Genomic DNA, 23,953 nt, shown 5'->3' with positions numbered 1-23,953 from the left:
AGAGAAACCCTGTCTCAGGAAAAAAAACCTACTTGAGGCTAAGGCAAATGGATTTACACAAGATTGCGGTCTGTCTGGGTTAGTGCACTCTTGTCTCAAACAACAATAATAAACATGAATATTTGCAAACTTAGAATGTTCTAAGCTTTTCTTTTATAGGGAGTATCTCAGCATTCATTACAAAAATTTTACCTACTATTGTAAATAGGAAAGGAAGGCTTAAAAAGATTGAGTAACTTAACCAATATTACACAATCACTAATGAGAGGAATACAGTTGTAATAATTTCCAAAAATATACACAAATCATGATTGCTGAATACCTATCTCATTAAATTAGAAAGCACTTTAAAAAATTGGAACAGACAGATCTCTGCTGCATTTAGTATTTGTTATCTGAAAGATTTTAGATAAACATCATTTTAATACCTTTCAAAAGTTTGAAATTACATATAAAATAAACAATAGAAACTAACCTCACTTTCCAAGAAGAAAAAAACCAAAGTCTTAACAAGGTTGGCATTTGGACCTTGTCTTCCCCTTCTTTTCATTATTCCATCTTCTTCTGGATCTCTACGGCTGAAGAGCCTAGGGACAAAGAAAAATACTTATTTGAAAACTGTATTTGCTTATCACAGAAATGAACGGGTATTCCATACTTAAGCACCTAACAACAGAAAAAAGGAAAACTGGGTAGGTAAGCATTAAAGTATCAAGAAAATAATTGATAAAAACTTTTCATTTCAGTTTTGATAGTCCTTCTAAGTCCTTTGACTGCTCAAATTGGTTATACTGAGTTATAAAACCTTTTTGGAAACCTTACGTTATTTTATACAATGTCTTCCTTTCATGGAAGTAATACAATGACTGACTTAAAATATTTATGAACAAATATGATAAGTATTATTCTCTAAAATGGAACATATAATTTCCTTTTCTTCCTTGAACATTATTTTAACACAACGACTATTTCCCAACTGATAATGTGGTTCTTTTTCCTCAGAAACAACAAAGGAGAACTAATGTTACATAACAATTAATAGAAAACTAATGTGCTTTCTTCATACCAAATAACTAATCTAATAGTTAGTACACCCCAAATAAACCTTTTAATAGCCTAGTATGTGTGATGTAACATGTTCTCTTTAAAAGTCACTATATAATACTTGCTGTATCTGAAATGGTAAATAACACCATAAAGTAAAAGAGTAACCAGAATATAAATTTACTTTTTGTAGAGAAATTCGCCAGCTGCTACCGCTACCGGCCGGTGAGCGGAATAAACCAGATGATAGACATTTTCACAATCTTCTGCAGTAAGAACTTCTTCACTACTCCTGAGAAGAAAGAAGTAATAATGGAGACTTTAGTAATATGATGACGCTATCAAAATTTCATGAACTTAATTTCACAAATTTATGTTAAAAATAAACAGAATTTTTATTTGAGTATAACAATTTGGTAAAACTTTGCCAACAAAAACTCTGAGTGTGTCATTAAGATCAAACATAACTGTCATGACGCACAATTATGAATGAATGTAATATAGGCTAGGCATGTTGGTCCTTGCTTGTTATCCAGCACTTGAGAAGTACAGGCAGGAGGAAAGGACATCCTCAGCTATACAGGAAGTTCAAGGTCAGCCTTTGTTACATGAGCAGAGGTGGGTAAGGAGGGAGAGAGGAAATAGGACAACAAGCACACAAAGCAAAATAAGAGTGAATAGAGGAAATGAAGTTTTAAATCATTAAGAGACTACTGCGCTGTCTCTGTCTGTCTCTCTGTGTCTCTGTTTCTCTCTGCCCCATACATATGTAGCCATCAGAGACCAACTTGTGGGAGTCAGTTCTGTGTATTTAGACAAGGTCTCTTGTTTCTACTGCCGTACTACATATTCAAGGCTAGCTGGCCCATAAGATTCTGGCTGTTTTTCCGGTCTCTGCTTCCCATCTCACCAGAAGAAGACACACCACACACATGCAGCTTTGTATGTGGATCCTGGACACCGAAACTGGGTTGTCAGGCTGATGCTTTTCCCCATGGCACAAACTCTTGGCCCATGATTTATTAAGATTTTGTTCCTTTTCTTTTTTCTTTAAAAAGAATCTAAATGAATATGACATCTTGGTAAGATTTTTGTAACTATATCTAAAACTACCTTCTTTATAATTACTGCAATATGGTACATTTCAAATAAATAGGGGTAAAAACCATCATCATTTCACAAACTACTATAGTCAATGACATAATCGAAGTAAAATACTAATGATGGCTACTTTTAATATGCTAATTTAATCTCTCTTCTATTAATACTTAAACTCTATCTCAAACAATCTATATCACAGAATGTGGGCATTTTAAATTTTGATAGATTTTTGGCAGATATTCTTGGAGGAATTTTTATACCTGTTCTAGTGTGAGCTCTATTGCTGTGATAAAATACCGACCAAAAGCAACTTAGGGAAGGAAACGGTTTATTGCTTCTTACAGCTTCTAACCCATCAAAGAGGAAAGCTAAGGCAGGAATTTAGTGTAGGAACATGCAGTAGAAACAGAAGCATCGACCATGATGGAAAGCTGCTAACTGGCGTGTTCCTCTAGCTTAGTCAGCTACTCTTGTTATACGGCCCAGGCCCACCTGCCTAGGAATGACAGTGCCCACAGTGCAGTAAGCCCTGCTACATCAATAAGCAATTAAGAAAATGTCTCACAGACATGCCCACTGGCCAATTTGACAGACTTAATTTCTCAATTGAGGTTCCCTCTTTCCAGGTGACTGTGGTTTGTATCAAGTTGACAAAAAAACTAACCACCACAGACCAATTTATTCTCTTCCAACATTGTATATGGGCTTTTCTACATATGATGGACAATACAATTTTTTAAATCTTCCCCAGTGATGTAGAGAAATCTTATGTAAATGGCTAAATATGTTTTCATATGGTTAAATTTCTATTTTCTTTGGGGCCAAAGATCTGATCTCTAACTCCTGACTAATTCCCTATTAAATTTCTGTACCTTTAATTGATGTGTGGAAATCATGCCCAGGATGTAAATATCGAACGTCCTAATCTAACATTTGCTTTCTGGGGTCATGACAAAAATATTTTCAGGTTTTTTTTTATAAGCTAAATGACTGAATTAACTGTCTTGGGAACTGAACTAAGTACTTACATAACACATTAGGCAAGCATATACTATGGAGCTACATTCTCAGGCCTCTTTCTACTTACAGACAGAGCCATTACACAGTTGTTCCACCCTCAGTCTGTTTCAACATCCAAGTGCTGGGATTATAGGTGTGTATCAGCACACTCATGTGTGTTATCAGGTTGCCCCAATCCCTCAATATAGCCTACTTGTCACAGGAAAAACAAAACCAACAAAAACCAAACACCATTTACTGGCTGTATTTTTTTTTTAACCAAGGAAAAGCAACCCCCCTCATCCTACAATAGAATCCTGATGCACACATACTGTCTCTATTTTTATTTAGTTTATCCCAGTAACAAATCCCTATCTATTTCTTTGTGTCAGATTCTGCGTCCGCCCCATCCCCATCCTGCAGAGCTTAGAATGGAGCTCACAGCCTTGGATATACTAGGTAAGGGCTTGAGCCCCTGCAATGGACTCATCCCAGCACCAATGGCTACTCTTGAACAATATATTTTCAAAACGACTTATCAATTAGATTATAGTGATTTTCTAAAGATCCCTCTTTGCCATCCTTATTAAGATAATCTAATCCGGTTTAAGAAATCCTTCCTACTTCAGCCTAGGAAATATCTGCAACTATTGGTGCACACAATTTATTTTATACATATGCTATGTGTATGTATAATGAGTTTCTTCTTCATTCCCAGGTATTTTTATAAAATATTTGTATTGCTTTAAAAGTAAACACACTGATTTTCAAGCATCCCAACCTAATATCCAAGGACTTGCTAAGATACAGGACATGATAAATATTTCAGAAAGCAAAGCACAATCACTGGTGAAGAAGATGTGGAAGAACTGAAGTTGGTGGGAATGTAGAATAACATAAGCACGGTATAAACACTATGGTGTTTCCCCAGAAAATTAAACAATGGACTGAAAATGTAGCCCGGTAATACAGTATATGGCTTACCACGTGAAAGGTACATGGTTCAATTCCCAGCAACCTCATCCCTACCTACTGCAAAAGTCCCAGTGAATTACTATACCATTTAGCAATTTCTTTTCTGGGTACATGCAAAAGAACTAAAAGCAAGATCTCAGATACTTATGAATATTATCTATGAACATAGTTCTTTTAACAACCGAAAGTTGCAAACAGCTCATGGTTCCACCAACAGAAGAATGGAAAAATGCAATATGCTATATGCATACAGTGAAATAGTACCCAACAAAAACAGGAGAAGCAAATCCTGATACATGCTTGTGTGTGACATAATAAAAGTTCAAATATTACTGGTCTACTTCCATGAATGTCAATGACAGGAAAATTCATTCAAGTGGAAAACAGAATAGTTGTTATGAGAATATGGCAGAAGAATGAGGAATTATATATTTAGTGAATATAGTTCCAATATACATGATAAAAAAAAAGTTCTACAGATGGACACAGGTTTAACAGTGGCCTATAAAAATACCCACTGGCACTGATCCTTATGTTTAAAATAGTCAAAATGGTAACTTCCATGTACTACATATTTTATTGCAATTGTTTTGAAAAATAGAAAACATTTGTAGCACTACTATCACATATTTATAGAATAAATATTTAATTAAGACTTATTTACCAGTAGTATAGAAGCATAATAAATTTCAGTAAATGTTCATACTCTGAAAATGTAACAAAGTATAATACATACTTCTTTCCATGAACTAAAATGTTCAGCTTTATTTCTACAGCATCAAGACCAGCTAAAAAGAGAGAAGACTCCCAAGAGTCTTGGAAGACATGAATTCTTAGCTCAGTTACAATTTCACAGGCTCAATAGTTCTAGCTTCCTGTGTTTTCTGAACTTTACATGAAGAAATTAAATGTCTAGCTGGGGTTGGGTTTACAGTAGTTCATACCTGTAGTCTCAGCTACTTGAGACTGAAAGCAGAAGACACATTTGAGCCCAAGAGTCCAAGACCTTTACCTCTAGATGGAAGGATGGATGATGGATGGATGACGGATGGATGGATGGGTAGGTAGATGGGTGGATAAAATTTCTAGCCTAACATGTTATGACTGAAGTTATTAAAATTTAGGCCTAAATATATGTGAACCAAGTATATATATAATCAATGTATTACCTAAATATTTGTACATTAGTAATATACAATAAATATATACTTACTGTAAAACAAGAGTGAGCAACTTTATTGCTTGCACAGCAACATCATATTCTTTGTCAAGGGTCATAGACACAATTCGATCCTAAGAACAAAAACATTAAAGTATTTTTAAAGGAAAACAAGAATAGTATTTCAAACTACAAATATTTTAAAAACTTTAATGCATACTAACCTTGAATCGACTGGTAAATAGTTCCAGTTTGGAATTAAGCTCTTTGTTATAATAAAGCCCTTGTAGAGCAGTAAGACATTTGAGTCTTACTTCACCTTGCTAAAAGAAATAAAGAGATAATATATTCAAACCATCTATTTGCAAGTTCAAAATGGGAGGACATATTTTCTACTTTAAAATTTAAGCAGCATTTATTCAGAAACTGAAATATTTGATAATGAAAAATAGAAATCAGTACAAAACATTAAGCAATGACAAGACTACTGTTTCTTTAGGTCAGTTGATAATATTTCTCAAAAATTTATCAGAGCAAAATAAGCAGCATATTTCACATCAAGTAATATTTAGAAGTATTACATAGAAGGAACTTCTCCAAGGCTAATGAGGTGGCTTAAAAATTTAGTTTAAGGAAAAAATATGTATTAAACGTCAAAAGCCAAATTCTATGTAAGGCCTAATTTGACTAAGATACATGTTTATCAAGACAGGATAGAAATTAAAGAGAAACTGAACTGTAATTGTAAGGCTGTGGCAGAATACTTGGTTAGCTTATACAAAGCCCTGAGTTTCACCCTCAGTACCGTAAAAAAAAACTAAAGGAAAGCTGTAAATATGTAAGACTCACTTAACAAAGAGATCTTCTTAGTGCTCTATAGAATGTTTTACAATCACCACCTACATGATCCTAATTATTTCAGCACAAACATAAAGTCGATACTGAGGATTAAAGCAGTGTCCAGGATCAACAATGCAGGGGACTTTGGGTTAGAGACCAAATTTTGACAGAGCACATACAAAAGAATAAAAAGAGGGGTTTCAAGGGATGTGGCCTAAAGTATGCATACACAGATATCTACTTCAGACAGGAGCTCTCTAGCCCGGGCAGTACTGGTGCTCACTTTGTAGATCATGCTGGCTTCAAACTCAGAGAGAGACTCCTGCCTCTTGCCGCCAGAGTGCTGGGATTTAGGGTGCATACCACCATACCTGAGATCTGAAGACAATCATACCTATGTATAGATGGAAGACTCAATGGGGGCACATCTTACCTTATCATGCATAGTCCAACCAACGTATTTTAAATAGCTGTCATTAAGGAAGGCATCACTATACATCTTCATCCAAATGCCAATCTCTTCAATGCATATAGCTCTGATTTCAGCTATTGCATCCCTAAATGGAGGAAAGGCAAGTTATATAATCAGTGCTAATATACTATCGGGGATATAGTCTATTCAAAAGATGTCAAGTATTTCTCATCTATTATTAATATCCTATCATGTTAACTACTCTTGAGGATCAAAAAGAACTGAAAGAAATCATGGCTACAAATGTTAACATGCTTACAATCTAACTGGCAAAGAAAAATAAACATAAATATTTAAAATTAAACAAAATTGTTTCATCACTGACTTAGTTAAAAACCTGTCTCATAAACAAAATCCTACGTTCACTAGACTCGTGGTTCTCAACCTACCTAATGCTGTGACCCTTTAATACAGTTCCTCATGTTGTGGTGACCCCAACCATAACATCATCTCATTGCTACATCATAACTGTAATTTTGCCACTGGCATGAATCGTAAATATCGGTGTTTTGATTTCAGAAGATAACAGGGAAATAAGTATATAGCAAGATCATAATCTTCCAAGGATAATTACTTTATATCAGTAACACTCATTTTAGCCCATGATTTTTTTTTAAGATAAAGTCTCACTATGATGCCCAGGCTGGTCTCCAACTCCCAGGCCCAAGTGATCCTATTGCATCCTATCCGACTCTTGGAACATAAGTATGTGTCACCCTACTTGTCTTTTACTGAACCATTTTGAGTTCATTTTTTATAATGGTGAGTCACTGAAGGCAAAGGATTAACATACAGGACAAATGTTTTAAGAAACTGAAATAATCAATAAACATGAATATGATAAGGGAATAAGCTAAGAGAATAGTGGCCAAAGAAACAAAAATGCAAGAGTTAATGTGGGAATATTATAAAACAAGTATTAAATGGATTCAGTAAGTACCAAGTTGAGGAATTCAGACTGAATAAAAATGGTTCCAAATTTTGTGAATATGTTATAAACTATGCTAACATTACCTTTCTCATCTGCTAATACAAAATAACAAAATGAAGCATCTTACTTTTATCTAATCCAAATCTTCCCAGTGAAATTAAATAGAAGAGGAATTAGCACATGCAATCTAGCAACACAATATATCCTACAGTATTTTAAGTATTTTGTATCTTTTCTAAATAATAAGAGTACTTTCCATTTGCTGGACTATAAGTCAGGCAGAGCACTGCCCTTTATTCAGATAGGAAGTATCAACGTCTGAGCAGTAAAATCAATTTCCCAGACTTACTCAGTTTCTAACATTTAGTTTACTATAACACTCTTTCCCTTAATTTGTACTGTCTAAACCACAAACAAACAAACAGTCTTGACTTACCGGTATCTATGTACAAACACTCCTTTAAATATTGCATTCATCATATTTTCTATTTCATCTTGATTTTCCTGAAGCTATAAAGAAGAACATACCATTTCTTTTGAATTGTAAAGGAGCACAACCAAAAGAACACTTAAAGGTTGTTATAAGTAACAATAAATATATAGATTTTACCAGTATTTGGTGACTACATCTTTTTATTCTACTGGACAAAAATAACCACAGAGAAAAAAAAGTTAAATATCAAGGCAGTACCACCCCTTAATTCCTGAAATATATGACATAACATCTAAAATTTGGCTAGCAGATTATTTTTTCAACTGCTTATAAATTTCCATTACACAATAAAGGCTCATGTATTTCCACTACATAATGAGTATTCGCATCAAAAAATGTAAGAATTTTTCATTCTAAATCTTATGAAAAAGAAGTGTCATATGAACTAACGCCTGCTCGAAACATTAAAAAAGGTAAAATAAGTAAGTATAAATATTGTATTGTTACTAAATTGTTTTTCAGGAAAGAAATACTGACCTGAAATAATAAGTAACAATTTAAATCTTGATTAATTTATTCCAAATATACATATTTACTCACATACATTTTCAATTTGTAGTTTGACAATTAATTGAATATTGTTTTACAATCTAAGGAATATTGTTTCATAATCATAATATAAAATTAAATTTAAAATATAAATTTATAATTACAGAATAGTTTTACAGTAATATAAAATTAAGTTTTATATTACTTCATATGATTTTCTAGAATGTATTTCTTCTCTGTATGAGTAATATTTTGAATTTCCAAATGTTGCTAAGATGGGCTTGTATTTATATTTATTAATTTACATTCATTAATATAGTCAGGCTGTAATTTTGAATTTGTTTCAAATCTTAGCCATAGACCAAGGATGTATATCATCAACAGAACATTTGCCTATCATAGCAGCTCTTCCCTGACAAAGGAAAGAAAGGGAAGGAAGACAGGCCTGTACGGAAAAAGGGGAGGGAGGAAGGAGGGATGGGGAGAGGAAGGAAAGGGAAGGAAGCAAAGAGAAGACAGCAAAGAGATGAAACAAAACTGACATAATGCTAATCTAGAAAAGGGGTCATTTATGATTGAGTCCGAGGCTTCCCACATGTTACAAAGGCACTCATCACTGAGCTATGTGTATCCTTTGGCTTATTTGTACGGAAATTTTAATTTCAAGTACTTATAAAATTGTATTAAGTAAATTAAGGTACATATACATTAATTCTTCACTTCAAAGTACATTGAATGTACAAAAAAATGAGGGACATAAAAACAAATTTGTCCTCCATAAATATTTTGTTACTTTTTTGAAATTATCATACTAAGTAATAGGTTTCATTATGGAATTTTTATTCATGACTTCTTTCTGTTGTTATTCCTTCCGACTCTAACCCCTCAATTTCCCCCAGCACTTAGACATTTTCACCCCAGTAGTTCCCCTTTCATTCATGTGTTCTCTATTAACCTCATCACTCTTTCTAGTTTCACAACTCAACTATATGCATATACCCATATAAAAATTTAAATAATTAAGTGTCTCTTACTTTTCTTTCTTTTTCTTCTCCCTACTGCCCTGGAAAAAGGCCTTCTCTGTATCACCCTGAAACTCACTCTGTAGACCAGGTTAGCCTCACAGAGATCTACCTGCCTCTGCCTCCCAAGTGCTGGGATTAAAGGCATAAACTACTACTGCCTGGCTTGCCTTTACTTTTCTTAGCTTTATTGAGCTAATTTTTTGACTAATCCCTAAATAACCAATTTAAAATTTTAGCTTCTACTTCTTCAAAAAAAAAATTCTAGGGTCAAAAAAGATAGGGTCTGTAGATTATCATGAAAACTATCTGAATTCAACTACATTACATTTTTCTTAATTATGCAAAATTTTAAATCTCATTGTGAAATAGAAAAACATTGTATCAGCAATCAAGAAAGAATTTAAGTTACAAATACAGTATCAAAAGATTTTATTTATCATTGTTTAGTATAAAACTAAAACTGAATTTCCTCATTTGAAACTGAATTTGGTGAGCAGAAAACCAAGCAGTTCCTACTGTTCTGAAATGAATGACTTAAAGTTCCAATAAAAAGTTTTAAGTCATTTTACAAATGGAATTCACATTAACTATGAACTCTCATTTCATCTTATCAATAAGGTGAGGAAGACAGTCAGGACAAAGTCTGTCAGTAACATGAATAATACTAAGGCTTAGATAACTTTTCAGACCAATCCAAGTCATCTTACTCAAGCACAATACTCAATAGTAGCCTACACAGAAAATGTACAATGAGGTATTGTTGGCATGGCTATTTAATAAAACTTGGCGTCGGGTGCATAAAACAATGTTTAAATCTTCCTTGAACTTGGGTACTGTAGCTCAGTGGTACAGCATGTATGTGGTATTCATAAGGTCCTAGATTCAATCCTCACCACCAATAAAATAAATAAAACTTTAAAGATTATCTGAGCCTAACAAGTTATAATTAATGGTTGCTTACATATTAATAGCCTAAATATTTAATACTAGAGTTTACCTCTTTACGCTTTTGTAGCAGGAGTTCTAGCCTCTCGTTGGCTCGTTTTCCAATCATTTTATTCCGTTCTGCCTCATACTGTCTTTGTGTGTTATCCATATTAATGCTAAGATTTAGTGCCACATTTACCAAAGCGGTCATCAACTTCATAGCTAGATTTTAAAAGAGAAAATATTGAAATTAGTATAATAGGTGCAAAATTGTATTACCAAGATCAAATTACGAAAAATTAAGCAAAAAACAGCTATTCTGCTTTTTGTACAAAATAAAGCATATAACTGCCACAAAGTTAACAACAGCACATAATGTATGGAATATCTGTCAGTAAACTGCCTGACTTAGTTAGTACTTATCATGAATTGAATTATCTAAACAAGAGCTAAGGAAATTGAAACTCAAAAATATTAAGAAATTTTTCTTTGAGCCGGAGAGATGACTCAGCAGTTTAGAGCACTGGACACTCTTCCATTGTCCCCAAGTTGAATTACCAGCATCTATATGGCAGCTCACAGCCATCTGGAACTCCAGTTCTAAGGAATCCAAAGCCCTCCTCTGTCCTCCCCAAGCAACAGGCACACATGGTATATAGACATACATGCAGAAAAAACATGCAAACATATAAAATATATTTTAAAAAAACAAAGAAATCTGTCCTACATTACATATTTCAGGTTCAACTGGAATTCAAAACAATGGAAACTGAGTACAGAATATATTTACCTGCCACTATTCTAGAAAATGTTTCTTACGATGATCTTTAAAGATTGATTTATCTTCTAAGTAAATTAGAGTTTATATAATATTTATTTTACCATCCTTCTACCTAAAGTAGGAAGAACCAAATACTTTTTTGTTTGTTTGTTTTTCGAGACAGGGTTTCTCTGTGTAGCTTTGTGTCCTTTGAACTCATTTGGTAGCCCAGGCTGGCCTCGAACTCAAAGAGATCCTCCTGGCCTGGCTCTACCTCCCGAGTGCTGGGATTAAAGGCATGCGCCACCATCACCCGGCCTCCAAATACTATTTTTAAAAGAATTTTTGAGGCAGAGTCTTACACTGTTGTCCATGCTAGCCTAGGATTGACTATATAGGCCAGACTGGCCTCTAACTCATGACAATCCTCCTGTGTCAGCCTCCTAGGTACAAAGATTATAGACACAAGCCACCATATCCAAATTTAACTGTCTCACATCAAATTATTTTGGTTTAAAAGAGTTTTCTAAGTATCCATTTTTAGTTTTCCTGCTATTTATCACTGTTAAGAGGCATAGATATGTACATATGCACACATCACACACAATGAAATGACAATTAACAAAAAGCTTTTTCATGGAAAGTTCTCTAGATCTCTACTTTTTGTAACTAAACTTGGGACAAGACTAGTTTTGTCTGGTATTTTTAATGCATAAATCTTTAATATAAAAATCTGCTAACTCTGACTTTTTCTTTACCATATTCCAGACCACCTGCAATACATTACATTGAGTGATACAATAAAGCAACAGCACACCTTTTTTTGTGGCTATTGGGCATTTTTCTGCTGTAAGCTATTTAACAGCTGGAGAAAAGAGTCAATAATAAAAATACCAATCAATTCCCAATAGTTCAAATTAGGCAGAAGACAGGGAGTACTAACTTACTGGTCCCTATATAAAAAAAAATTAGCACTCAGGACACAGAGGCACGGTCTGGATAGTGAATTCCAGGCCAGTCAGAACTATACAGTGAGATGTTGTCTCAACAATACTTAAAAGAAAAGGGAATTCACAGTATTATTACTTGTTTCCTCTTTGATGGTAATCTTTCTTGTCTCTAACCGAAGGGAATGTCCATAAACTATTTCAAAATACCAACCTGCCAGGGTACTTGTGTGTCGAAATGCTCTGACTTGTGAATCAGACAATCCAGTAAGAAGTGAAATGACAGTGTCCATCATGTACTCATCATATATGATACTATATTGACATTGCCGTACTAATACACCAATGAACTCACAAAAACTGGACTTGAACTTCTTCCACTGAGGGCCAGCCATGGTGAGTGGATAATCTCCACTATCCTAAAAAAAGTTTTTAAACAGCAATTCATTTCAAGTTCACAACTTCACTTTTTGCCTTTTAATGTACCCCAGGCAAAAGCATGAAAATACTACTTTATCTTACCTTCTTTTTCAATAATAAATTCTCAAAGAAAGGAAAAGAACATGCAAAGATAGACGCATTCCTCTTTGAACACTGACCTTTCATTTAAGATCAAAGTAGACATTTTAATAGACTTCACTTTAATCAATAAAATTAAATACCAATTACTGATGTTAAAAATATTAAGTATTCCCTCATCAAAGTAAAACATTCTTCTGAAAAACACAAATATACCTACTAAATTTCTTTAGAACAAAAACAAACCAAAATTATATCTTCAGTTTTGAAATAAAAAAATTGTACTCTCAGCCAGTTAAATAGAATAATACATAACTCAAAAAGCAGTTAAATTTTTTTTATTAGTTTTAAGACACCAGATAGCCAATAGGCATAAACAACTACTTAATTTAACAAATGAAAGCTGGGGATATAGCTCAACAGTAGAACACTTGCTACCATGAGTAAGGGCTTAAATTTGACCCCAAGCACCAAACAATAAAACAAAATTAAATAAATAAGAGAAAAGGAAATGCAGCTACTACAGTTGTCCAAAGGCAGCACTCAGGTTTTCCTTTGAATAAAAATGGGGGCATTCATCATTCTGAACTCAAACTGATAGTCTCCAGAAATCATTAAAAGTTAAGTCCTAGGCTGAGGGTTTAGCTTAGTAGTAGAGCATGTGCCTTGAGTAAGGTTTCATCCATAGCATGCAGGCATACATAAATATATTTAAATAAATACTTAAAGCAGGGACCAATAGTATATGGAAACTGCAAAAGAGCTCTGACAAGAGAAACAAACGATTTAAAATCAATTTGATCATACAGTTTATTGTTTTTAGTGTTTAACTGCATAATTTATTTAACTCATGCTATATACAAGTTCAACTGTGGTTGAGAATAAGGTCCTGGTACACTCCATAAAAGGATTCCCTTCTGGTTTGTTTGTTTTTTTTTTTTTTTTTTTTTTTTGGGAACCGAGGGGGATTAAATCCAGGGTCTAGATCATGTTAACTGCACACTCTTGACACTGAGCTACTGATGAGTTCATTTAGTCAACTATATTGAAATACAGTTGTGAGCAAATTGGTTTGCTGAGATTTTCTAATCATATTTCAAGATGATTAACTCAAACCCTTGTTTTTTTTTACTAAGAAGCTTCTCACTAAAACATTTATTATCAAAAGATTAAAAAATACCATTGCTCATAAATACCTTCCTGCTACTAAAGGACTGATTAATAGCACTTAGTGGCATCAAACCATTTTAACAACTCATCTATCTCTTAGAATGATAGCTGAAAGCTTTTTCATTAGACAGAGCAAGAAAAAAATGACCAAATAAAACAAGTGAAGTAAGTGTTTCTACTTGAAAATTCAAGTCATTTTAGAAGCGTAAAACTCCTGGTGCTGGAATACAGCTATGAATAAAACAGACACAAATTTCTGTCCTGAATAAGTTTTCACTTTAGTAAATTTACCAATGATTTATTGGTAGCAATACTTTGATGACATCACTGTGATAATCAACTCCAATATATACTATTTTTGGTCCATAGAGTTGAAATATGTGTTTTTATGTAATAATCTATATATTTCTTTAGCTAAAATACCTAGTTACTCAAATATTTGAACAAATATTCCTTTTCCAATATTTCAGAAGGGCATATTCTAAATTATGTTCTTCCCTGATTTTTTATTGTTATAACAATAGTTATTAAGTTCTTGCTATATGCATAGAATTTAAAAATGCTATGCAATTTTCAAACATTTTCAGAGCAGCTGTACAACCAAACTATTAATATCCCGTTCACAGATAATGAGACTGATGCTAAGACAACTCACCTGAGGTCACATAGCTACTATCTAATTAACACCATAAGTAACATCGACAATATTAGCACTTAAAAATATGTAAATGCTAAGTCACAACTGGCATGAATATAATTATTAAAATATCTAGAGTGTTACCTCATCAAATTCTTCAGTCATTTTTCGAATTATCTCAGAGTTCTGCATATGTCTAAACATCTCTGCTGTGACAACTCCTGAAATTCCCAAGTATCAGAAGTTAATATAGGAGTAATAAAAGAACTACATACAGAGAACACAAAATAGCACATCTAAGTCTACATTCACAATAAAAGCCTACTTATTAACCACACACTGCTGACAGGTATGGTTCTTCCTAGTACAATCAACGTTGAACATTACTACCTATGTTACTTTACTCATACCATGATATGCTATTATGCAACTGTCCTTCTGTATTCATAGGGAATAGGACACCACAATTCTTGGGTACTCACGTTCCTCACGTAAAATTGTGTCATATATGAATATAACCTATACATAGTATCCTGAAGCCATGATACTGAATCATTATATAGGCAATAAAGACAAGAAAAAAATCTGTACCTATTTGGTACAGACCATTTAAAAAATTTTAAATAGCTAGATGTTCTAGCCGCTATCTATAAAAGAATGATTTTATTAGGTTCGCCTCTTTAACATAAACAATGATAACACTTGAAATTGAGGATAAATGTGAAGACAAGGGAAAGTGAGAGGCACAGTTCCCTTTAACCATGCCCCCTTTAGACAATACTATGCACAAACCAACTATATACTGACATCCTCTAATGAGGCTATAGATAAGTGTCAGAAGTTATAGATAGGTCCAGTAGTCTAGTGAATGTTGAAATCTGTAAAGATATCTTCAGCAATAGGGTACCACTGTTAAGTTCAAGAGACCAACTGGGAGCACTGGCACCTGTAGAACTGGGCATGGGCATGGGGGTAGGGGCAGGGTTCTGTCAGTCAACCACACCAAAAGAACTCATTCCTAACAATGGCCTTTTAGTTCTTAGCCTATGTAGCCTATGTTGTTCGGTAGGGGCATTGTTGCCCCATTGCAAAGTATCTCCATTTAACTCTTTATATACATGTGAGCCTGCCTGCCTGTCTGCCTCTCTCCCTCCCTTCCTTCTGCCCTCCTCTCTCACCCCACATGTGAGTGTGTACAAAACTAAGAAGATTCTACAAAGTGGGTTTCCATTATTCTTTTTTTCTAAAAGTCTTTAGTGTCATTTTTTCTTCCCTATACTCCCTCCTTTATCCTGCCCCGCCTTCTCCACCCAGTTTAATACTTTTTATCCCATTACTCCCTTCTAAGCCTTTACACCATTGTGTACTGACCTGGACGATTCACCCCTACTGGCTAGTTTTCATAGTGCTACAAGGTGCTATGTGTGCTATGGAAGGAAAAAATAATCAATCTTACCATCCAAAATATGAAACCAATACCTGAAACCATTATCGGACAAAGAACTGATGGCTAGACGGGCCATAGACTTTAGGGGAGAAGCTATTGCTATCACTCTGCTAAATGCACATAGTATTAAAGTAACTCCCAATGACTTCCCATTATACCACACATTTATTATTTGGGGATGGTGATCAACACAGAGAACTACCAGCCTAGGTACAAACAGTAAGAGACTACAGAATACTCAGTCCTAAATTGAACATATATAGTGATCTCCCTCCTCCCAAGATCTGGGTATCATTGTGGAAGAAGAGCAGAAGAACATGAGACAAGGATGGTGGATAACTACAATTTTCTTGTACATGAATGACACAGTAGCTGCACTCAGAGTGATTCAGACAGTATACACAAAACCTGGGTGAGGGAAAATTGGTTTTCTTAAAGACTGGAGCCCCCCAGTAAGCTGATCATGCTTCAGCAGAAGGCCACACATTCAAGAACATTTTGACAGTACAACTTCGGTTTGGTGAATTTCAACAGAAGAAAAAAAAGAACAGTATGTTAGGTGGGTAAGGAAGAAGGGATGGATCTGGGAGGAAGTGGAGGGTGTGTGACCAAAGCACAATCTATAACATTCTCAAAGTTCTAATAAAATAGTCCAAACAAATAAAGTACAAATTGAATGCCTGAAAATTTGAAAGGGAGATGGGAAGGACATAAATCATTAAAGGTAGAACACAGTAAATATCCTGATGAATTCTATCGCCAATCCCCATTTCATAAGCTTGCTTACCTCCTCACAAACCACATGATAGTCTGAAATCCAAAAATAAACAGAAAAGCAAAGGTCCGGAAATACAGATGGCGCCAACTGCAGAGCCTGAATTCTGATGCAGTTGTGAAGTCACCATCAGAAGCTAAGACCAGAGCCCACAGTCTGAAGATGTACAAGACATGAAGTGAAACTGCCAAAACCCAGCCAACAAGAAAGGAACAAGAAGGCAAGCACACAGCAAAAATCTGAATTGGCCTCAAAATGAACAGAACAACAGCCTAGAGTCACTCTCTGTACAGCCAAGGATCCCTAACTGGATGACAACCACAGAAACATCATATTAGAGTCAAATGAAAAGTGAATGATGATCCTCATAACCCTAATTCTACAATAATGGTTAAACTAAATGATTACACAGAGAAACTTCTAATCCATTTACAAATGAATTCTCCAAAAAGAACGAATTCCAGTATATGGAAAATACTTAGTTATAAAACCAACAAATATTACACGAGTGCCCAAATCTACAATAACTTAAGTGTTCAACACATGAAAGTTGTAAAAATATTCACAATCTGCTTTCCTTCTAGTAAAAGCCCTAGTGTTCAAGTTCTTATTTGAAGACAGAGCAACACCAGACAAAGGATGAGTCTAACAAAGGAAGAGCACTTTCAAAGGGCTACTGAACCACAGTTTTCAAACTAGATTAAAGCAGATAAAATACGAAATGGCAGCTAGTTTTATTTTAGATAAGTCAAGGAAACTAGGCAGCTCTCCCTACTCTGTTAAGACAGGACTTGAAATTTCTTAAGACTGCTCTTGTGTAAACCTGTAGTCCAACAAAAGTCAGGAATCAGAGATAAAAAAGAGAATTTGAGCAGAGTATGATGCTTCATCTCAAAGAATTTTTAGTCTCAAGACTAACCAAGTTAATGACAATATGAAGATCATAGCCTTGAGAATTAAGTGTATATATTTTAACCATCACAAATAAATAAGATTTAATATGTAGACTACATATTCTGATCAACCACAAATAAAATGTATTACTTGTTTCCCAATTAAAATTTACATGTTTGTGTGTGTGTGTGTGTGTGTGTGTGTGTGTGTGTGTGTGTGTGTGAGAATATATATAGGTTTTCAAGATAGGATTTCTCTGTATATCCCTAGCTATCCTCGAACTCTCTCTGTAGATAGAACAGGCTGGCCTCAAACTCAGAGATCCACCTGCCTCTGCCTGCCAAGTGCTGGGATTAAAGTCATGCACTACTACCCATCACCCAGCTAAAATTACTATATTTTTAAAGCGATATCATACAATTAAAACTTACTACTTATATTTATTTTCTACATGTAAGTGGCTCATTTCTAGAGACATCTTAACTTTTAATTATATTATAAGGCAATAGTACCCTCCAGAATTCTAGTCCTCACATTGCTAGTGTGAGGTAGTAATATTCTCATTAAAACTCTAATAACCCTAAAAGTGCATAAAAATATTTCCACTTAAGTATCTGCTATAATTTCAATAGCATAAAAAGACAAAGGAGATAACAGAAGCTGCCCATGATCTTGACTGACTCAATTACTTAGTGATCCAGATGAGACTGTACATATGATATACCAATTTACATAATTCTGTTGCACTGCTAAAAGTCTGTCCTACATAGTTTTGCCCTAGGTAAGAAATATCTGTATTTTGTTCTTTCCTCATTCCTATTTTAAAATACTTTTAAATTAAGTAAAATACCACAAAATTTTAAACGTACACTAAATGGCAATTTCACTAGCGACTATTAATTTATGAATTTTAATCCCTACATTCTATTATTCTATACCATAACATCTAAACCTATATCTCTTCTTTATTTACCTTCTCCCTTTTTATCCCATTTCCTCATTCCTAAACCAGTCGCCCAAAGTAGGAAATCTAATACAATACCATAAACATTATAAATTGCTAAGGTTTTAGATAAATTTCACAGTGAATATACCTTTGTCAACAGACTTCCTCTCTTGCTTTGTTCTTTGCTTTTCTCCTTATACATTTTGCACAGATATAATGCAAATAATTCACTACCTTGACATTATTTTCCATGAGAAGGGATAACATTTCTTTAAAAAGTGGCTATTTGAGAACTTATGATTCTAAAATAAATATATTTTACCTTTACAGCCTGAACACTGAATAAAAAAGTTGATAAGGTCAAGAAGTGCTATATCTCGGTCATGCTTGTATGATTCTATCCAGTCATCTACCACCGACTAGAGAGAAAGAGAAAGAAAAAAAAATCATTAGTTTTAATTCTAATGAAAGCCATAAAATTCAACATTATGTAATTCCTATTACTTTAATATATGCATATTTTTAATAGAAAGTTTGATTTTAATTTTAATAGAATCAAATAAACTAACTGGCTGACAATACAAAATAATCACCTACCTTCTATTCATTCAGAATTAGAAGAAAAAAAAACTGGGCCAATGAGATCACTCAGTAGGTAATGGCCCTTGGTGCTCAGCTTAGGAATCTGAGTTCAATCCCCAAGACCCAAATAATATTAAAGAGAGAACCAGTCCCAGCTCAGGTCCCATAAGTTGTATGATGACCACCACAGCCAAGCCATGACATACATACATACATGTTTATGTAGCACAATCACACACACATGTGCACACACACACATGTGCGTGCACACATATACATACATACGAAACTTAAAGCATAGTCACCCTCTGTTTTCTATATAAAAAAGAAATTCCTTCTCACAAGTGTCATAGCAGTATATTGTGTTTTTACCATGACAGAATTAGGTGTCCGTGTGAATACACATGTGTAAGCACAAACATACACAGTTTTAAAAATCTAAAAATTTAAGCAACAAAAACTAAGTTATAGTATTCAGTTTTATAAAGTGTGTTTCTTTGTGACGATAACAATATCCTAGGGAATGTATCACCCTAAAATTTTCTATATAAAAAAAGTAAATGCCTCTGCACATTCGGGGTGGTATAACCTTAGACATGGAATGGGGTTTTAGCTAGCTTCTGCCTCTGGTTGGCATGTGGATAACAGCTTTGGACAACTCCTCTCCCTCATGTAAGACCCTTGTTCGGTTCTAGTATTTTCTGGTAGAACACTAGACCTGGAGGCACATATATGAGATCTCTCCCATCGGCCCTTTCCTACTTTGCTGGTAGGATCTCCATTCCCAAGCATCATAATGGTGACTGGTCAGAGACTGACTGCACTGCTAAGAATGTCCTGCATCAGCCCAGATATGGGTAAGACGACCATGGGGAGAGTGGAGGTGGGAAAGTGATGGGGAAAGAAGGCCCAGAAAAGTAAGTGGTAGGGAACTACTTGGAGAGGTGTTCTACAGTGTGCTCTGGGTGGCCTGGTTCCTAGCAGTGGAAAGGGTGGGGATGCTGTCTTTACCCTGAGGGTGATTAAGCCAAGTTTATTTCTTAAATGACAGATGTGGGGCTTTAGCATTGTCACTTTTGAACACCAGCTATATTTGATTAAAGACAACTATTTCCTCCACAAAAACAAATGCTGAACACTCTCTCTTCTCACATGAAATTAAATAGATGGAACCAGGAAGCCTTGATGCTGGTCAGTGACGCCAGAAGGCAAGGCTCCAGGGGAAGTCTGGAGAGGGAATGTGCATGGTGGCATGCTGCCTCGGGCAAAGTTGTATTGTACTGTTGGGTGCCACTGTTTTTACTTAACTGAAAACATTTTAGGTAGAGCTGCCTGGAAAGGTAGTGTAAATACCCTTAATAGTGTATTATGTATACATACTTAGGTCAAGGCCAGATTTCGTGATCCTTTTATCACCAACAAGTTAGGTATTTCTAGCATTGTCTGCCTGCCTTTAGACCTTGAATCAACCTATGGACCAGAGTGCTGATGAACTGGATGAAGAAATTATGGGGAATTTGATATATGATGCTGAGAGCATAACAACTTTTTTCTTCTAACATTCAAAAAATGGTGTTTATTGCTTGTGCCTCAGCTGTTTGAGTACTAAAGGGTTTGGAGAGCAAAAACAAAAGTAAATGCCACACCTCTTTCTTTGTTTAGTAAGATATTATAAATAAAATAAATTTAAGAGTCAATTTAAATGCACAAAAGTGATCAATAGTGTTTGAAAGGAATGACTGTAGGGTAGGGTGGATTAAAGAGAAGCAAAATTTGAATGACACCTGCCACGCAAATGCCAGAATAAATTCTACTAATATATTCAATATCATATATTAATCAAGTTTAAATTTTTAATTTAAACAGAAACAAAAGTTCATTTTTTTAAAAAAAAGAGGTAAAAGCCTGAATCAAGAGATAAAAAACAAAAGCTTTTTCAATGGTCAGCTCTAATAATACAATGATTATTAAAAAAAAAAAAGCAAATTAAATGCTAAATACAAATAAAAAAGACAATTCACAGATTTGGAGAGATAATAGTATCAGATGCTCAATACTTATCTCACTCTAATTCCTATCAAAATTCCAGCTGATGTATTTGCAAATATTAAAGCTAATCCTGAAATTCCTAGCTACAAAGGAAACTAAATATCCAAATCCGTATTTAAAAAGGGAAATGCCTGACCTGGGGAGATAGCTCACAAGCTTAAGGCCCTAAATTCAATCCCAGAACAAATATACAAACTGTCAGGCCTTGTGCCATATACTTGTCCTCCTGTGATGGGCAGGCAGAGAAACAGAAGGCAAGTCTAGCCTAACTGATGAGCTCCAAGCCAATGAGAGACCCTGCCTCAAAGGAAGCGTACAACATTCTTGAGGCTGACAGACCTGAGGCTGTCCTCTAGCTCCACACACACACACACACACACACACTTATATCATATGTGCACATGTACTCACATATCTACATATGTGCACCTGCATACATACAAATATGCAAACATGTGTACACACACACACACATACACGTGCATAAAAAGGAAAAAAAAATGTTTGACTCATGCTTCATGATTTCAAACCTACTACAAAAACAACAGTGGAAAAACAGAGTCATGTAATAACATTTAGTCCCCAGAAATAAATCAACAAGGATCCCAAGACAATGCAATTTGGGGAGGAGTGTCAACAGATGACCCAGGAACAACTGAATATCTTCATGTAAAAGAAAAGAATGAAGTTGGAGACTGCCTTATGTCATACATATACTACTTAACTCAAATTGATCAGATACCTTTCTTTAAAAAAGCAAAAACTCTGAAACTACTAGAAGAAAATATAAGGAGTAGTTCAATAGTAAAAACACAAGAAAATATTAATAAGTGAAAACTTGTGACATTTCAAAGGTTTCATCAAGAAAGTGAAAGGTAGTCCACGAAAGGAAGAAAATGTTTTTAAATTGCATATCTGACAAGGTATCTGACAAAATGTATAAAGAAGTTTCACAACTAAGTCATTGTTTTAAAAGACAAGGTGAAAGCTAGAGACGGTTCAGAGATTAAGAACACTTACTGCTCTTCCAGAGGATCTGGGTTTGATTCCCAGCACTAACATGGTGGCTCACAACCATCTGTAACTCCAGGGGCTCCAATGCCCTCTTCTAACCTTAGAGGGCACCAGGTATGCATGCGGTGCACTTACATACATGCAGACCACAGACATGGGGGGGTAGTGAGAGACAGTGAGAACAAGAGAGAGAACGAGAGCAAGAGTGAGAGAGACAGAGAGAAAGCAAGACCAAACATACACAGTTCTGTAAAGGCAATAAACAAATGGCCAATAAACACATGAAAAGATGTTTAATACAAAGGAAAAATAAAGAAAAAAAACAGAAAGAAACCACTTCCTGCTTACTAAAATGGTTATAAATTTAGAAATTACAGTAACACACATTGGCGAAACTGTGGAAAGATGAAACATTAAAACACTGCTAGCAGGAATGTAAAATGGTAGTCATTTTGGAAATCATTCGGAATCGCCTCAAAAAGTTCTATATAGTTACCATATGACACTGCAATTTGATACTCAGGTATATATTACTCAAAAAATTACAACATATGCCTAACCAAACACTTGTACAAAACAAATGTGTAAGAATGTAGGAATATATAACAAACTAGTGAAGGGTCATACAGTACATCAAATCGGCCAAAAGGAATAGCCATAATACATGCCACAACATGGTGAGACTTTACAGAACCACAGGTTATATAATTCTACTTAAACTGTCCAGAACAAGTGAAGATACACAAAGTCAATGAGTGGCCACCTAAACCTTGGAAAGCTATTGCTATTGGACATGAGCTTGCTTTCTGGGAGACTGAAAATGCTCTAAAACTAAACTCTACTCCTTCCCCCTGAAAGAGTCCATGTGTTAAATGTTAAAGGCTTAGTCCTCAACTCGGACTTAATGGGAGGTTGAAACTTTAACATTTGGGTACCTAATGGGAGCCTGAGGCAGTTGGAAGCATACCCTCAAATGAAATTATGGAACACCAGTATCTTCCTCTGTTTTCTGACTAGTGTGAGGTAAACAAGTTTATCCCATGTTCTCCCCACCATGACATGACACATGAATATGGCCCCAAAGAAGAGGAGAGGGCTACAAATAATCAGACTGAAAACTTTGAAACTGAGTTCAAATAACCTTTTCCTCCTTTTAAGCTGATCATTTCAGATATTTATTACAGTATATATGTTAACCAGCACAATTGAGAAAAGTACTGAAACATTTTCCCAAAATGATTAATGCAAGAAAAAAAATGAAAGAATACATTGTACAACTGTAATAGTTTAAAGTTTTTAAAAAACTGTTCCCTGTTCCCCAATAAAAGGTGAGGGGTCTATGCGTTCTTTCCATTCAACACAGTGTAGTAAAATGTTCAAAATTAGGTCATAGGAAGCCACACAGCTGCACTGGTTTCTTGGAGTGCTAGGGGATAGGATACTACTTAAGACTCTAAACTCAGACAATATACTGTAATAAGTACAAGTCACATGGGAAGGCTATTTATAGGTAAAGCTCCAGCTGACTCCTGCCTCTGAGTTATCAGAGACTATTTTACCATGCCTGAGTAAGGAAACTTCTAGATGAATAGGACAACTAACTGTGTTAATGCTAGACATTCAATGAGTACCAACAAAAGTCACATAGAGCAAAGACAAGTCTTTCCAAAATAGTTCTGCCTGAATTCTAGAAACATTGCTATGGTTGGGTAGAACTGTATTAACAAGAATAAGGGTACACTAAACAATATAGATACA

The 23,953-nt window shown here is 34.8% G+C and overlaps 1 protein-coding gene across 3 annotated transcripts in view; it reads right to left on the bottom strand.

The window, feature by feature from the left end:
- Positions 1–23,953, bottom strand: part of Stag2 (STAG2 cohesin complex component) — a 138,448-nt gene that overhangs the window by 42,101 nt on the left and 72,394 nt on the right. For all 3 annotated transcript variants that reach the window (XM_059250391.1, XM_059250390.1, XM_059250392.1), the window contains exons 5-14: positions 18,873–18,969; positions 14,633–14,709; positions 12,377–12,581; positions 10,526–10,677; positions 7,958–8,031; positions 6,552–6,675; positions 5,503–5,601; positions 5,333–5,412; positions 1,229–1,336; positions 476–587 (exon numbers count right to left, since the gene is read on the bottom strand). In XM_059250391.1, coding sequence (XP_059106374.1) covers positions 476–587; positions 1,229–1,336; positions 5,333–5,412; positions 5,503–5,601; positions 6,552–6,675; positions 7,958–8,031; positions 10,526–10,677; positions 12,377–12,581; positions 14,633–14,709; positions 18,873–18,969 — 1,128 coding nt within the window. The remainder of the gene's footprint in view (positions 1–475; positions 588–1,228; positions 1,337–5,332; positions 5,413–5,502; positions 5,602–6,551; positions 6,676–7,957; positions 8,032–10,525; positions 10,678–12,376; positions 12,582–14,632; positions 14,710–18,872; positions 18,970–23,953) is intronic.

The sequence above is a fragment of the Peromyscus eremicus genome, chromosome X (genome assembly GCF_949786415.1).
Source record: "Peromyscus eremicus chromosome X, PerEre_H2_v1, whole genome shotgun sequence".
Lineage (NCBI taxonomy): Eukaryota > Metazoa > Chordata > Mammalia > Rodentia > Cricetidae > Peromyscus > Peromyscus eremicus.
Note: the sequence above shows the minus strand (reverse complement) of the source record. Positions and strands in the feature narration are given on the sequence as shown.